Source organism: Labrus bergylta, chromosome 16 (genome assembly GCF_963930695.1).
Source record: "Labrus bergylta chromosome 16, fLabBer1.1, whole genome shotgun sequence".
In the NCBI taxonomy this organism is placed as follows: Eukaryota; Metazoa; Chordata; class Actinopteri; order Labriformes; family Labridae; genus Labrus; species Labrus bergylta.
The window spans coordinates 25,934,610-25,952,364 of NC_089210.1; the positions used below are offsets into that span (position 1 = coordinate 25,934,610).

The 17,755-nt window shown below is 42.0% G+C and overlaps 1 protein-coding gene across 1 annotated transcript in view; it reads left to right on the forward strand.

Moving 5' to 3' along the window:
- The first annotated feature begins 11,460 nt into the window (after positions 1-11,460).
- Positions 11,461-17,755, forward strand: part of pde4a (phosphodiesterase 4A, cAMP-specific) — a 51,896-nt gene continuing 45,601 nt past the window's right edge. The window contains exon 1 of the mRNA XM_020644227.3: positions 11,461-12,656. Coding sequence (XP_020499883.2) covers positions 12,361-12,656 — 296 coding nt within the window. The 5' untranslated portion in view covers positions 11,461-12,360. The remainder of the gene's footprint in view (positions 12,657-17,755) is intronic.

Below are 17,755 nucleotides of genomic sequence, written 5' to 3' on the forward strand. Positions count from 1 at the left end.
CAAAAAATTTTTTTAATGAAGATGGTCACTCAACTGGAAAGTAACTACATGTGCATTACTGCTTGACACTCTGGAGAGTGATGAAGAAGATTTACTTTTATTGATCCCCGCAAGGGGAAATTTCAGTTTTTACACTCTGTAGTCATGAACACACACAGGCTGAAGTATATATGCACACAAACAGGATCCTATGGACATGCACTAAGGGAGAGATGTCAGAGTGGCGGAGCGGCCTACAGCGGGCGCTGCTGAGCTGATGGTGGGGAGGGGGTTTGGTGCCTTGCTCAAGGGCACCTCTGCAGTGCTCAGCAGGTGATCTGGCACTGTGAGCTACCAGACCAACTTCAATGCTTAGTCCGCACTGGGACTTGAACCGGTGATGCTCTGATTCCCAACCCAGGTCCCTATAGACTGAGCTACTGCCTGAATCAAAAATTGAAATGGAATCATGAGATACCCAAAGATTCCCAGCCCTAGTCAGTTGACGAGCTAATATCGGCTGGCTGATGATTCAGTCTGGTTCTTATTCTAAACGGGGCTCTGTCAAATCTGTAGGTGACATTTTGGGGATTTTCAACAATTGCCTTTAAAATACCTCAATTAAAAATGTTTCTGGAGCCATGCCATAGTGTAGGGGTCAACATGATCTCACCAAGAATTAAAGGAATTTAAATTACTTTCAAGAGTAGTTGCAAAATTAATAGGTATGTTTGAATAGAGCTGGATGATCAGTTAAATAAAGTTTGGACATTTTTATTGAATTATCTGTTTGATTCTAGCATCAAAGTAACAAACCTTTCAGAGCATTTCTGAGCTCTTTTAAACTCTAAAGATGCTCTGCAAACTTACATTCTTTTTATTGAAGGGAGGACACACACAAGTTTTTCTTTTTTTCTTTTTATAAAGCCAGAGGGATCGAGGAACACTATAGTGATAATATATCTTAAATGTAAAAAAAAAAAGAAACTGATGTGCTTCTTCTCATTCAGTGACTGCACTCACAGCGAGCTGATGCTTTGCTTCATTGCATCGGAAAACCAACCAGGTAAATGCTTCTGCACGTTTTAGACGGAGCTCGAGTGGTTACAACAGAGATATAAAGTGAGCAAAGGGAGAATGTGTCAAGAACATCTGCTTAATGTATAAAACATCTGCTTATCCAACTCTTGGCTGTGAATTGGACAGCAAGATTCAATTCAATATGCTTCTTTTTCGCATTGATATACCATCATCCCCCTGACTCTCTCATCCCAACATTTTCTGCCTCTCTTCAGCTGTTCTGTCCAATCATAACTTTATGACTATAAAGTAATAATTCATCCAGGTCTTTCTTCATTGAAAAAGGAACTAGGAGAAAGCATCTTCCGACAATGACAATGTGTGGGGATGTACATAATGCCTAATGAGTGTTAATGAACCCGCCTCAGCAGACACTTATCTGTTCACTTCAGCTACAGCATGTTGTCAGGAGGAAGCCAAGGGCGTAAGCTCCCTGAATGCCATGAATGTGACCTGTCTGAATGTTAAGCAGGTAATTGCTAAGAGGATAATTTCAGCTCACTGATGAATAATTATTTATCACCTATCTCAGTCAGTTATCAGCTGTAAAGGCTGATAACAGGCTCCTGAAGACATGAAAAACAAGCCAAGAAACATGTTGAGCTGAGGGGTTACTTTGATAAGTCTGGATACAGAGCCTGGCATGATGGCATTCAGGCTAAATTTAAAAGAAAATTAACTAAAGAATGTCTTGATGTCAGCTACATGCAGAGTTATGAGCCTCTGTGCGGGGCAGAATCTGAAGGAATCAGCAGGTCAATTGAGCTTTTATCAGGCAGAAATGGAGCTTTTACTCTTCTACCCAGGAGATTGGCTGTGTGGCAGTACTAAGCCCTTTGCAATACTGCCTGTCACCCTGCAGACTGAGGTGCTAGGAGGCAAGAGGCAGTGAAGAGAGCTCCTCTTTCCCCCCTTTGGCCGCCATCAGGATGAAACGTTTTGATTGAATGTTATTCTTGTAGTCCCAGCGAGCCTGAAGGAGCCGAGCCGCTGATGGAGGTTTCCCTAGATGGAAAAAAAAAACACCACTGTAGTACACTGGTCAAGAAAACTTGCTTTTAAAACACCAATATAGTTTGTGACATTTTGCAGCAAGCATATTTTTTGGTCTGTAAGGACATAAAAGCAGAAAAACTATCATGTATATAAAGACAATGGAAGTGAAACATTGTGATCAAATGATGGGATCATTTTTAAAAACGGCCTTTGAGGCATTATGTTAGTTTGTTTTTTCAAGCCACTGGGTTTAATCCTGCCATATTGGTCTGTAATGCTTCATGCACCCCTGAATTATGTTCGTGTACCTGCAGCCACTCTACCCAGAGTTCTCCGAGAGGACCACAGAGGCTCAGTTGACGCTGTGTCAGACACATTTAGATTTCTGCCTTTCATTTTTCCACCCACTCAGTCATCCCGCACAGTTACTGGTGAATGCTGCTGAAACCTGTGATCCCCCCCCCCCCCCACCAATACACAGAGGAAGGATGACTGGCTCTGATGCAGATAACTGCAGCATCGTTTATCAAAACTTACAAGCACAAAAAAAACTAAAACAAATGTCTATTTCCACTTCTGTCTTAATGTGTGTAGTAAAGCGAAAAATGCAGCTGCCCCCTCTCTCTCTTTACTGCACATGTGTGTTGAATAGGAATAGGGCTCTTTAAATATACAGTTTCACTGCAATAAACATGGAAAACACTGAATTCACAGGTACCATGATTTATTACGCCTTTAATTTCAGTATACCAGCAAGAAAAAGGAACCAAGCAGAGGATGTCACAAGAGCTGTTTATAGCGGGATTAGTCATAGAAAGCAGCCCACTCCCCACAGTGACAAACAGTCTATAAAAGAGGAGAACATCTCAATGAGCGCAGGAGAAAGCTACTGGTCTGCCTTTCAGCTTCAGGAGAGGAAGCCTCAGCCTGAGCGGTGCTCCTGCCTAAACGGCCAAACAAGATTATATTACAGCATGGATTTAAATTCCAAGCCCGAACATGAACCCTTATCCCCCTGAAATAAGCTCAGGTATTGTTACGCTCCTTATTGTCATCTTCCCCCAGACGATCCTCTGTGTAACTGTATATCACTGAGATAATGGAAATAAAAAGCAATGTGTCTCAGTGCAGTCTTACTCTTCTGATGCACAGAGAAACATACCTGACATGTGAGAAGAAGCTTGTGAACAAACATTCTCTGAAGCTTTGTACTCACAGTGAGTCTCATTTTTAAACATAGAGATACTAAGAATCCCTCTTAAATGTTTATTCAACATCTCCAGCATGCAGATGTAACCCAGACATAAGACCCCTTGCAGGGAGATTAACCTGACTTGAACCGTCTATCTGGCTGAGAGTTTTTTAATTAAAAGTAAGGCATTGATGTGATATATGACAGTCTGGAAATCTTCATAAACAAACAAACAAACCCTGAAACACTCCTCAAGAAATAGCTCTTGTCCTCGTCTCTCCTATTGAATTAGCTCGACTGTCGTACATCCACCTCCTCAACATTCAAAAGATGACACTTTTGAAGGGCAGCCATCTTTGTTTTGTCTATGCTGGCATGGCTGGTAAAGTGAAGACATTGTTGGGATAATACCTACAACCAGTGCTCCTTCTTCCTATCCATTTTCGACGCAAGTAGTCATAGTAGTTAGTATTTCATTGAACAAAGTCAAAAGGATTAAGTTATCAGTGTTGATCAGTGAGTCATAAACAAGTTCTTTTGTAGATTTGTAGAGAATTGTACTTACTTTTTTGCACACATAAACCAAAACAATGCAATCTGCTTGAATGAATGAGAAATTCTAATCTGTTGTGAACGACAAATTAATTGTTCAGAGATTTGAGTTTAATGTTTTGAAAATGCTTTTCTTGAGAGTTCAGCTAAAGAGAATGAGAAAAACTGGAATCATTTATATATTCCACAGCGGTTCTAGTGTATGCAGAAGCACCATGCGGTCATTCTGACTCTTGATTCCTATCTTCAGTTACCATTAGAGTTCGCCGGTACCATTATCAGAAGTTTTAAAGCTCTAAAATCTACTTATTGCATCATTAGAGCTCTCACTGATCATCAGCGTGTCCCTAAAGTGAAACATAACCTTCCTGATGATGCTTTACATCCTTTCCCATCTAACCCCGCCCCTCCGCCGCTCCACCTCCATGCAAACACACTTATCAGCAAGTTTTGATCGGTTTGGAGCAAGAAAACACTTTGGTGAAAAGTATTTGCTCACTCTGCTGCTTGTCATCACATCCTAGAGTCACTCCTGAATGGTCGTGCTGTTCAGTGTGTGGGGGATTTCTGCAGCTCCAGACTCCAACATTAATCAGTGTGAGTGTGTGACTGTTTACGCTGATGCACACACAGCATGGACAGAAGGACAGTCCACCCACACAGCTGCACCTCCCCACAGAAAAAAAACCGATTAGAAGTAATTTCAGGGACCCTTCATGTATTATGACCTGCTAGCCTGAGAAACACTGTTTCACATATTAACTCAGACGCGTGTGAACATGGCTATATCTCACACCCGCACATTCGAGCACGTTCAGCTATACTTGTCATTGTCTTACATGGGTGTAAACACAAGCTGGGACACACTCATGCAGTGTCACACGCAGTCATATTGGCCGCCAGAATATTGCTCACTGTCAGGAAAGAGCAGTCGATTACTATTTCATGGCAGAAAGTGGATCCGTTTCCCAGCATCCCTGACGCCCGATGTGTAGCCTCAGTGTAGGCCAGAGGGAGCCTGTCTGGCCTCTGACGCTCTTTCTGCTTGGCATGCAGTTTGATGCCTTCAGTGATGGACTGCGAGCTGAAATTCATCTAATTTTAAGCTATAAATTTCCTCACTCTTCACCACTCCAACTTTCAAATCTAAATGGAAGGAAAGCATTTGCATTTTCAACGCCCTGCACAACTCTCTCATCCACACATACTGAGTTAGTACAACTGCATGGCATTTCAATTATTCCTCACAATATGAATGTATATAGCGTGCAGAGCCATTGGGCGAGTCTGGTCTCAGTAAATCAGATGCTCATGAAATGGAGTGTGCAGCTGACTCAAGAGAGAGGAACATTTTTTTTTTCTCCACACCACAAAGGGGAACTCTGCTCCCCTCGGTGGGCAGCGTTCATTTCATCCTCCAACCTCCTCCTCCCCGCCCCCCCCCCCCCATTACTTTTCTATTCAGGATCATTAAAATAAATTACAATGCATAATACATCATAAATGCATGAGGATTTGTCACCGTCACATTTTCTCTGTCATTAAGGACTACTTTAGACTGAAAAAGAACATATTAACATTCATTTCCCTTCCAGTGTCATTTTATATTCAATTATTGGTACTGTTGTAAATTGCTCGGATGTTACCAGAATAATTAATGCCTTGAATAAAGAGTGGGATAAAAAAAAATGTGCCTCAACAGAAAAATATCACCCAGTGTCACATTCCATTGGTCTGCTTTCTTGCTTTTTTTTCGGTCAAGGTTTTGGGCAGATGAAGGGCCTGTCAACAAAAACCTGGGTATTTATTAAAAAGTGTGTGTGGGCATACTTTCCTGTTGGATTTGGTCAAGGTTCTTTAGAGATAAAATGAAAGCAAAGATTCTTTTGTTGGTGTGCTCGAACTAAAAACTGCTGCTGTCTTCATGTGCTTATTCACGTTCTACTGAAGCCTCTGAATCATGTTTAAACATGCTGAAATTGTCTTAAAGAGGAATCCCATTACAGGCGTTTAATCTCAACTGAAAAGTCATATTATTTTATTCTAAAGGCCTTTTTGTTTCCCAGACAAACACTACTGTAGTCTGTGATTCTCATAAACAGCCCTGAGTTTTCCTTTAAGAGTGTTTCTGGACCTACTCTGGACCCAGAATAGCTTTTTAATATAACTCCATTGTTTCATTAACACCCCCCCCCCCCTCTCTCTCTCACACACACACATGCACACACACATACTCTTTCTATATCCAGTTTCAGACAGATTCTTCATTTTTATTATTTTCATTTTCTAAGGCCGTGTACTACTGACGAATGTCTCTCAAGGAGACAGCACTGAATGTACTTTAGTCCAGCTGCCCTGAGAGAAAATAATCATTTGCAGTTGAAATTCAATTGCAGATTTATTGTGTGGTGGCAGGCAAGTAAAGAGGGGAAAAGAGTAATATCCAAACTCATATCAAGATGACATTTAACTATAGATAAAGCTTAAGACTGGGCTGGCTGCTCTACAAAGTGACCGCCAAAGGCAAATGATATAAACCACTGGGTCTGATTGGGTATATTAATTTTTCATTACATTTGTGGGAATCTGAGTGAATGTCTGACACTTTGAGGGGTTTTTTTTTTCTTAAAGAAAGTTACAGTTAAGGTCTCGGTTGTACTCAAAATGCACTTTGTCAAATCTCTTCCTCCAAGCTGACTCTCACAATAAACAGAACATTTCCTTTCTTGACACATTTCCTCAGTTATTAATATAACATGCCGAATAGGAAGTGTAATTGTGTTTTATTTTGTACAGCTGAGAAAAACACTAACATTAGGCCTGCCCAGGCTTTTAAAGAAGCAGACAACTTAATTGATGCTTTTCTGTTGTGCCTGGACTGCTGCAATGCTTCTGTACGCGCTGCCGCCAAGCTTCTGCAACTCCACTCAAGCTTTAATGCTGCTGCTGCTTTTTTTTTTTTTTTTCTAAAGGCTGCTGTCCAAATGGGAGTTTTGTGAAGGGAATGAATTCTACTCTGAAGCACAAAAGTAGTGTGTAAATATTTAAGGTCTGTTGGGTCAAGACAAGCATTCCTGGGTCATTATCTGGTTGATTCAGATTGCTGAATGTATGAATCAGCATCACAGCTGAAATATGTAGTGAGACCCAGTCCAGGGGTGATAATTGAAGGTTTCATCTGTCTGTCCGTCCATTTAATCTACAATAAAACGACTCGACCTGTTGTAGATTTTGTTGAGCTGTGTACTCAGTTTGTTCCATATTTTTCAAACAGTGTTGAAACCCAGAGGTACATGTAATTTTATTTTAGGAGATGGTACATTTCATTTTTGTTACCTGTTGTCCAGACAGCAGGGACATGTCTTTGGAATTGCCTCAGGTGGCATTGCCAACCCCTACCCCACCTCCAAAATCAGATTTGCCATCTGATAATCTATGTTTGGCCAACTGCCTGATGGGAGTCGGGATTTATTTTTAAAAACAAATAATGTGGCTCTGCTGCAACCAACAAAGTATTTTTCGCATTTTAAATTGGCACATTTCCCTTGGTAAGTGGACTAAATGGACTTATGGTTGTATAGCGTTTTTACACCACATATTCAGGGCAGCTGTGGCTCAGTTGGTAGAGTCGCCACCTCTCGATCCTCAGCTTCAATCCTCAGCTGAGCAACGTGCCCAATGTGTACTTGGGCAAGACACTAACCCTGCAACCGCTGCTGGGGCAGTGTATGAATGGATTAGTGTTGTACTTACTCTCTGATGTATGTCGCCTCGGATAAAAGCATCTGCGAAGTGAATTGGAACAATGTGACATATCACACCTATTAACACACTGATGGCAGAGTTGGCAGTTATGTTAAGTGACCATCAAAAGTAACTAATCCCATTCATACACATGCACATGTCGCAAGACAAAGCAGTGGGAGCAACTTGGGCTTAAGTGTCTTGACCAAGAACACTGGGGATCGAACACCTGATCAGCCAGCTGACCGATTTTTGGGGAGAACACCTTGTAAGTAAGCAGTTCAGTAGAAATGATAAGAATATACAAAAATCTTTATTAAATGCTTATCAGACATTCATAAGTCTGGACATGTCGGACTCTGGGGAAAAGCATGACTGATTATACAGAGCTTTTATATTGAAGGGCCTACAAAAATAAAATAATGGAAAGCTTTCAATGAAATGAGGGGTCCCATTTAATGGTAAATGGATTGGAGCATAGCACTTTTCTAGTCTTCTGACTACTCAAAGCGCTTTTACACTGCAGGTCACACCTACCCATTCACACACTGATGGCAGAGGTTGTTGTGTTAAGTGACCATCAGAAGTAACTAATCCCATTCATATATGCTGCTGATGAAGCAGTAGGAGCAATTTAGTGCTCATCAGACATGTTGCTGCAGGAGCTGGGGATCAAACCCTCAACCCTTCGGTTGAGAGACAATGACTCCGCCAACTAAGCCACAGCCACCCAATTAAGACTGCCTATCTATGGTGCCCAAACTGATTCAATGCCCCTAGGCTTCTGGTGAATTAGAGTGAAATAACATTAGGTGAGTAAATCTTTTTTTTTTTTTTAACTCAGCAAGAAAATCATTTGTTGCCCCCCAAAAAAATCTTCCTATGATTACCCCTTCTGCAAGCCATCAAACTATGTGTTTGCAGTTGTTTAATTTGGGAGAACTTATAATGTACCTTATAGGGTACATGTCTTTGATATTTTCATTGTAACTCAGGATGTAAAACTTAAAATCAATTGTGATTGAATAATCAATCATGTTGGACTATCTGAAGCTGCTGATAATCTTCACACATCACCTTTAAATGTTTCTGTTTGACTGTGCTTCTGGACTGTATTCATCTTGTCATTGCACTATATTGCTTCAAAGTCTAAAACCACAGCTCCAGCAAAACATATCAAACAGAAAATGAATCCACTATGTGCTTTGTGTCCCTGCTCTGAAACACAGACAGCTGGACACAATCAAAGAATACAATAATTCCCTTATTTGATTTGAGGCAGAAAAGAAAGAAGTGAAAAAGCATGGGGACAACAGGAAACTATACTGTGCAGAGTGTCAGTCGATATCCTCAGCCAGTAATTACAACAGAGATAGAAACCGGCCCTGTGAGGCTGTGATGAAAACAGAATCCTGTGCTTATTCTAAACGTCTTTGCACTTTTTTTTTTCATCAATAAAACAATAAGAAATATGAGGGTGGACATGATCGATAAGATAGAAGATTTATTACCAGGATACAGCTTATATTTCAACATTTCTTTTAAAATGATTGCCCATACGAAGTCTCCTAATATACCCTGCATTTCTTTCTGCTCATGTCCTTCTTTTCTGTTGTAATCTATCAGCTAGGAGAAACTACCACTTAGGAGAAATGAGGGAAAGCTTTAAGGGTACCCTGAGGAAACGGTGGACTTTTAGTTAATTCTTAGTGGCACCATCGCTTTGCCAGTTCAGTTTAACTTCTACTACTGTGGCCTACAGCTGTTCGTCTGTGGTGGCTTCCAGCTAATAGGCTTGACCTACCTGAGGGTTGGCGCTGGCTGTGATGTAGATCAGCCAGTCAGAAAATGGATGAAGGGGGATCTTGGTAGAACTCCATCAAAGATCTCAGCAGTCCCTCATATCAAAGTCATTACAGTCAGTGGTGACATCTTTGTTGATTTGTTTACATATGACAACTGCTTTCAACAGGGAGGCGCCTCTGTATGTACCCTGCATCAACATCCCTCCTGGGTGATCTGATTACAAGTGGATAGTGTGGGAATACACCCCAAAGCACCCTGAGGACGGCTCGAGATCTGGTAGCTCGGACCACGAATACGGAGATGGTCTTGCATGCATCCATCCGGATTTCTTGCATCCTAGGCAGCAGTAAGGACCAACCCCTCAATTGGAGGGTGTAAACGATGACTGTTTACTTCAGCAACTTACTTCAACAACTTTTTATCAGTCAGTCCAACCACTCAAACCATTCAGAGCATCCCTCCTGAGAACATTTAGACTGAGTTGGCAGGAAAAGAAGCAGCAGCATTTTTTCTGCAGTTTACATCCAAACATCCGTCTGTCTATTTTTTTGCTTTTAGCTCCTTATCTGTGTCAGGGTCACAACCGGCAACAAGCAGCAGAGCCAAGATGTTCTGTTTCAGGAAATCTGAAGAGAACTGAGGCTCAGGCCATAATGAGTCCAGCCAGTGTGGTGCTTCCTGGTGGGCTGTGCTAATAAGGATGTCTATGGTAGGGATCTTTTCTCACAGCCTCACATAACCCTAGCAGCAGTGACTTGACTTTTGGATGTATGAACTCCTCCATTTGAAGAGCTGACACTTCTCCTCTTTAATTGGGCCAGTGATTCTGGTAAAGAACTCTCACATCATCACAAGCGCATGTTCAGCTACAAACCCTTCAGATGCATCCGCAGTCGCAGACGCACGTAAATGTCACCGAAGTAAACAGTGTCTGGGCCCCAGCTGCAGCCTGATCACGGTCTGATTCAGGTGTTTGACATCTATAAAAAGAACAAGCTGGGTTAGAGATGCACAAATACAAAACAGCTCTGACTCTGAGTGTTGGATTAAAGACATTAAAATAGTATCATTCTAACTTTATTTTGTGGAAAACAAGTAAAATGTCATGTAATGTAATGTAATGTAATTCATTAAAAATTTAAAGTTGACAGTGGTCAATGATTATTTCAATTCTCCTAAATTTTAACTCCCAGTTGTGTCCACTTCAGATTTATTGTGGATAGAGTGAACGTCACATCATATTTTATGACATAAAGACAAAAAATTTTACCCTAAAGGCGCTGAGATGGCTGTCAAAAATGTCATAGTTACATTGAATGAGATATGGCAGGAGATGACAACTGTGACCTTTTGAAAGATGCTAATAATAGCATATTGATCTCAACCTGATTAACTGGAATGGTTGAGAGTGAAATCATATTTAGCATAATTTGAAATACCATCTTTTATTTTTTTTAACTGTAAAACACTGCAGTAAACATTTGCAGAGGTCAGCATTTTGCCTACAAAGTCACTCGTCAGGTGCTTTACTGTACCATTAGCTGCGGTGGCCCTGATGGGAATAAAGCCTTTTACTTCGCAATGTTCCTTCTCCCAAAGTAACCAGATAGTTTTTACTTTTGCACCTCGTCTAAAAATACAGGCCGCAGGAACACCTGGGGGAGGACTGAAAGGACTCAGGGTTGTCTCAGACATATGAACATGTTCTCCTCAAGCCTTGGCCACTTAAAGTCAAAGTGACAATTTTCAGCTATACCAAATAAGTCAGAAAGATGAAACAGCATCATTTAAGATGTCATGTTTGATATTTTGACGAGCTTCTTTCCCAGCTGACATCATTTGAACAATTTCTTGTGTTTGTTCTCCGTCAAAGAAATGAAGCAGTGAACCAGAGCATTGGGCAGAACATAATGGATGAGTGCATAAAAGGTTCAAAAACCCTCCAGTGCAGACAAATCACAGAGGAGAACAACAACCAACCAGCCACCATAGACTGGACTTGGAGGGAGAGAGAGAGAGCGATAGGGAGAGAGAGTGATAGAGAGAGAGAGAGAGAGAGAGAGAGAGAGAGAGAGAGAGCGAGAGAGAGATGTGGTGAAGCAAGTGTTTGTCGTCGAACTCCAGCAAATATGAGGATGGGAAGATAATGGCCCAGACTTAACAGGATGACTGAATTATGAATTTTTGTCCTTTTATGATGCATTGTGGGAAAACAAATACCGAGGAGGACACCCTGGACAGCAAAGAACAAAGGATCGCATGTGGTTTTTGGACATGTCCAACCATTCCTCACACATCCTGATCTATTGAGGAGGAATGGTTATTGAGTCTTTTCTTCTAATCTACGTAAATCACTGGATCCAACATCTCCATGGAGGAATTATACGAGACTTCTACTGTGTGTGCGCGCGCGCAGGGATGCCCTAGCTCCACATGAGCCGTGATAGATTGGAGTACTTTTATGGAAATTGCTTGGAAATTTCAGCTCAGCTGAAAGAAATCCGGGCAGCAATAATCCAACAGCAACACACACACACATAGAAGTCAGTGCCGGCGATCTGTGTGTCTCTGCAATAAGTGGCTGATAAAACGCAATAAATTCTCTAAAATAAATACAGTCATCCGGTTGTGCGCTATGGGCGACGAGGCGTCAAACTTCAGGGGCAGCAGCAGGACCGGTGTCTCATCACCAAAAGCAAGGACTGGTGAGGATCACGGCAAAGCGGAGAATCTGGGCTAAACTAAATCTATTCTCTACAGAAAACAATGAGATTTACGATTTTTGGATAACTTATTAGATGATCACTGTGACAGTTTTTGATGTTATTCAGAAAACATAATTCAGATCTGCGCTGTGCTGGACTTGGTCACTTTGATTTGTTCTCTCGGAGATCAAGTGGCAGAGTGGGACATGAGACGTTGTGTGCTTAAAATAAACGAATACAGCCATAGCATTTAATCAATAAGTTTAAAGAGGACTCCTGATTTTTTTATATTATTATTTTTGCACTATGATGGAACCACCACCATGCTCGAAGAAGAGCCTGTCCCTGTCGCTCCCGGTTCCCCGGGAAGGGCAGGCGACTCTCAAGCCTCCGCAGCATCTTTGGAGGCAACCCCGGACCCCGATCAAAATCAAACACAGGGGCTACTCCGACACCGACCGGCATCACCACCGGCACATGGAGCGCTCCGACGCCGTGGATACGAGCGACCGACCAGGGTTGAAAAAGTCTCGGATGTCTTGGCCATCATCCTTTCACGGGACTACAAACACATCCATTGGAAATTGTGTCGGCAATAAACGGTAGGCGAGAGAGCCGTATGCAATCCAAACATCCCAATAATAGCCCATGACAGCCCACAAGGCATATGCGTAAACGGGGAGGGAGGAGGGGGTGCATTTTAATGAGTGCGTAATAACGCAGTGTGCCTGAAGGGTTAACTGAAATGAAACGCTTTCTACCGGGAGGCGGGACGCGTGGGTTTTCGGTGCTGATGCGTTATGCGTCTTTGGATAGACTGTGTCAGATGGGTATGAAGCGCAAACCAGTCCGCCTACTCGAAACGCAGGAGCAGCATCTGCAAACACCAGTAACATTTTACAGAGCGTCCACATGTTCCACGTAGTTGATAAGAGGCATGAGGCGCAGTGGTTTTAATGGCACCAAAGGTCTATTGGGTGCATTCGAGTGTGAAGCACTGAGATATTGCCATCAATGCGCACGCAGGCTTTTATCAGCTTGTTTGCAGAGGGAGGCTTGGACACAATTGGCTGAGGACCAAATATTCAAGCTCCCTGTTTATTAGAAGGCACCCCTCTTATAGCGTGTTGTGTCAACCTCTGACCCCCTGTATAATGACAGGTTGAAAATACACTCTATATAAGGTACAAATAAAAAGTGACAAAGTTATGAGGTGTTACAGGCCTGTCACACAGATGGTTTCAGATGGCCTCTTATTGGCACACCAGGTTGCTCACTGATCAGATATGAGAGTAAAAAAAAAATCAGTGCATTAGAAAGAGGACACTGACTGACACTGGAGACCAACAGGGCAGATTTTATGATGCTTAAACTCTACCAGCTAACAACTCTTCCAGCCCTTTAATTAAATTACACCATGCATGTTAATCATGCAGATTAGATTAAAGGCATCTTATTAAGTGAGTCATGGAACGATACAATTTTGATATAATTAGTCTGTCCTTACTCAACAATGGCTCCATTTATCTTCTTGAGGAGACACTGTAAATGCCACACCTGGTTGTTTTTACCTTGAAACACAGAACAGAACATCTTTGAAAGAACATCATAAAATTCAAAGTACAGACCGGGTTCAGCTTGGTTGATGTTTGTCAAAAGATGTCTGCCTACAAGTCAAGGCTGTAAATGCTGGTTTTCCAGGTGACTCCCTCTTCCACTCTGTCCTTTGTGTAACCCAGAATCCCCCCCCCCCCCCCCCCCATGTTCCTGAAAGTAAGAGTTGGCTTACATTCTAGTCTGTTTCTTTCTCCCTCCTTAATGTCCCTCACCTCCTTTCAGCCACATATAAAGCCTTAATGTGCTTCTTCCACAAGAACAACACATTAAACTGGGTGATGATTACACTAATAACATTGCTGAGAGTGCTTTGGGTCTCGCGGGAACTGGTGGGATCCATTTCTTTTTCTTACTGCTGTTATTATTTTCATTTTTTTCTCTCTAGCATTTTTTTAAATGCCACAGACGGCCTTCCCGGCAGGCCCCTGGGAGAAGGGCCAACTCCAGCTGACTGGAGGAAGGGCTGATTTGTATTTTAGTCCTCCGGACACGCTCTGAAGCAGTCCAATCTTTAGTGCATTGGGACTGACTCTGCCTGCCCTTCTCCTTCTGTGGGCGGCAAACCATGAGAGGGCAGAGAGAGAAAGTAAGAGAGAGAGATAATTTGATTCTGACAAGCTCAGTTCTGAGAGCAAACCAAGCTGGCTCAAACTATGTGTGTGTAAGTGTTTGTGTGTGTTTGTGTGTGTGCCTTCACAAATCCATGAGGTGAGCTGTACAATCTGGGGGTGTTTCTACTACACACTGGTTAAGAAGGAGGGTGTTAGGAGGAATAGAGGCTGGTGGAGAAACAGGTGTGTCATTTTTAATGGTGGAATGTGGCCGGTTGTGTCATGGTGAGTGTGTCTGTGTGTTTGGAGTTATTTATGAGTGGGCTGTACACAGGTTAGAGTCTGACCTGGAGCCATTATGGATTGCAATAGGCCTCATTTTAACGGTCTTCATATCAAAGGAGTGCCAGGGGAATTTATTTTTACATATGTACATTGTATTCAGCCTCTTTAATGAATCTTGATGGAGGGATCTTCTCATTGGATGCTTCGTCTCTCCTTTGGATTTATCAGGCTTTTATGAGCATCCATGTCGATCAAGCAGCTCTGTGTTTATTAGCTTAGGGCTAACTAGCATTGAGTTCCAACCTAAGAAGGCAGCTACACGCACATCTCCTCTCACTACTTATCTGAAGGCCCTTTTTTAACATGCACTGAACGTCTGGGAATAGTACATCCCCAAACCCTGAAAAATAGTAAATGACAGGCGTTAACTAGAACTTGCCCTAAAGACCCTGCTTTTATTGACCATGTTCCCCGGGTCCATGTTATAAACCTTGGTCTATAAAAATGGACAACACATTTCTACCTTTTGCTGTTGTACAAAGGTGAAGCCAAAAACAATTCCAGTGACAATTAGGGATAACTGGTGGAGCCACGGCATTGATGTCACACTGTTTCTGTTAACCAAAAAGACAAATTAAATCACTGTTTAATCTTTAAAGATCCACCATGTTGATACAACCCACAGCAGAAAAGAGTCTTGAAGATTTAAAGCAGCAACGTGATTAAAGAAAGTCCAATGACTCTTATGTCAGTGTTCATTACGTTTCCTCTCACAGTCCTCATTTACTCTGCTGATCCGGGGCACCACAGCACTACAGCATCAGCATTTGTCTAAAGAGCTGTAAATCATGGCAGTTTACAACTTTTTGTATTATCAAAGAACAAATCAAAAAGCAACTTGTTAGGAAGAAGAGGACTTGAACAATAATGGTGAATGGAATTCAGATTAGGTTGTGCACCATGTACAGAGACTATAGTCATCTAAGCCGGCATCCTGAGTTCAGGTCAGACCTGCGACTCCTTTCCTGCATGTCATTTCCCACTCTCACTCCTGATTCCCTACTCTATCCATATTTAGTCTATGAATTAACTCAGTTAAACCTGTCTTTAATTTGATGATGATGTGATTGTCAGAGTTGGGCCAAGTAGGGCTGGAAATCTTTCTGAACAGGAGGAAAGCCTGATGTGAAAACATTAGCAGGCTTATTCATCCGATTCTCAGGCTTACAGTGAGCACTTAACTGCTGCTGACATTCTGTGATATAGACAATAGTGTGAAATCCGGCCACATTTTTTAAAATAATTATTATTTTTTTATCACGCTGACAATTACTGTAAGTTTATTCACCAGGGGGATATTAATTGACATTGTTGTTAGACAGCTGAAAAGTAATTGGTCTATGATTGGTTGGGCACTGATCGAGCCAGCAGATGACCTCCATGTCTCAAGGAAGAAAAGCGGTTCACTCACTGAAGACTCAACCAAGACCTCATCTCGAGGTTCGAAAGATCAATCAGAATGAGAGAGGCTGGTGATATTGTTTCAGACAAGATTCAGAGAAGACGTGGCTTGTACGTTGTTCCTGTAATTGATTCCCTGGCTTTTGAAAATGAAGCACTCCCCTCAGTCTCCAGTTAAGGGATGGATAGCATACAAGAGGGATTCTGGGTGTTGTCTCTCATAATTGTTTGAATAATCATTGTCTGTGACAATGATAAGACTATCCCACAAAATGTCAGTCTTAGTGGCAATCAGCTTCCCCTTAGAGTGTCAGTCTGCCTCCTCTTCCCGCCCCTGGTGTCTTTTGTCAGAGGATGCTAATACTGAGTATATCAGTCATCAGGTCCCATGCTCAATACGCTCTGGGAAGTTCCAACACGAAAATGAATGACTGACACTGAGCGGCTCTTCCCGCAACTCTGTTGCTATGGTTACTTGTTTAGTACATTTGTAGAATAGATTTCATTTACCCAAAAAAGGCAGAGCCCACAGGCACTTGATGGGCTTGACTTTATAATGTGTCAGTATGTAGCAGATCCCACTGGATATGCATCATGACTTGTATGTTTATAGGAGAGAAAAGAGAATATTAATACACCTCTGCTGAAGAAGCGCAGTCTGCCAACAGTTTAATCACAGTCCTCTGTAACAATTTCAAACCAAAGCCTCCCACCCTCTCTTTCTCACCTATCACTTCATGCATTCTTTACACATTTTTTCCCCAAGCTGGGATCCAGGGTGGATTTGTAAGCTGCTGCTGCTCTTTTGCCTGCCTGACTGGCCGGCTGCCATAATAATTTAGTTCCTAATGAGGTACAGCTCCAGTTAATTACAACAACAGCTGTATTTTGTTGTTGATCATACATTTCTAAACTCTGGATGTGAAAAAAGTATCATGCAGAGTGCATTCAGGAATTATCCCAACAAATGTGTTTTAATAGCGTTAAGTAATAGACCTCTTATCTCATTTGTGTAGTGGAACCATCCGTTTAAGCTGGGATTGCGCTCTTCTGTGAATACATTTCGCTCTCTCTCCACTCTCGGCACTAATTAGTATCTGGAGGCAGTTCATGTACTGGAACGGCGCTCGCTGTTGGTTGGCTCAGGCGGCTCCAAGAGACCTCAGGTAAAATCCCTGCGAGATCTTTTAGCAATGACACCAAACGGGTTGTGTGTTCACAAGGAATCTATAAAGCTCACATTCAAGGACCCTCTTTATGTTTATTCTCTCGTCATCACTTTGTCTCCTTGGGGGCTCCTCATGCTCTCAGGCCACGGGTAACCACATTTGGCACAGTAGGTTTACTTCATGGATCAGCTGGAAAACTTGGCCTCCTTGCATTATAATTAGTTTCACACTGAATCCTCCTAAAATGGCGAAACACTCGTCATTTGTTTTTTTGTTTTCTGACAAGTGTGAATGGGCAGGGATCCCAGCTGGAGGAAACAAAATGAGCCATGGCATCAAAAAAATCCAAACTACACAACAGTTCCACCTGTTACCCACAAATATCTCCTCGTATGCAACTAGTCTGCTTACATTTAAAAAATATATATTTTCCCATAATTTTCATTTTATTCTTTTCATCCCTGCTAAATCGCTGCCGGGGGACTTTCTGCCACTTACTACTCATCAGTTGCACAGCCTCTTTCAAGACGTCCAGTGTGATTGTAATAGGCCCTGTGCTGGCCATTTGGTATCCATTCTGATCTAATTATATTGCTTGAATCCCTCTTTTGTCCATAA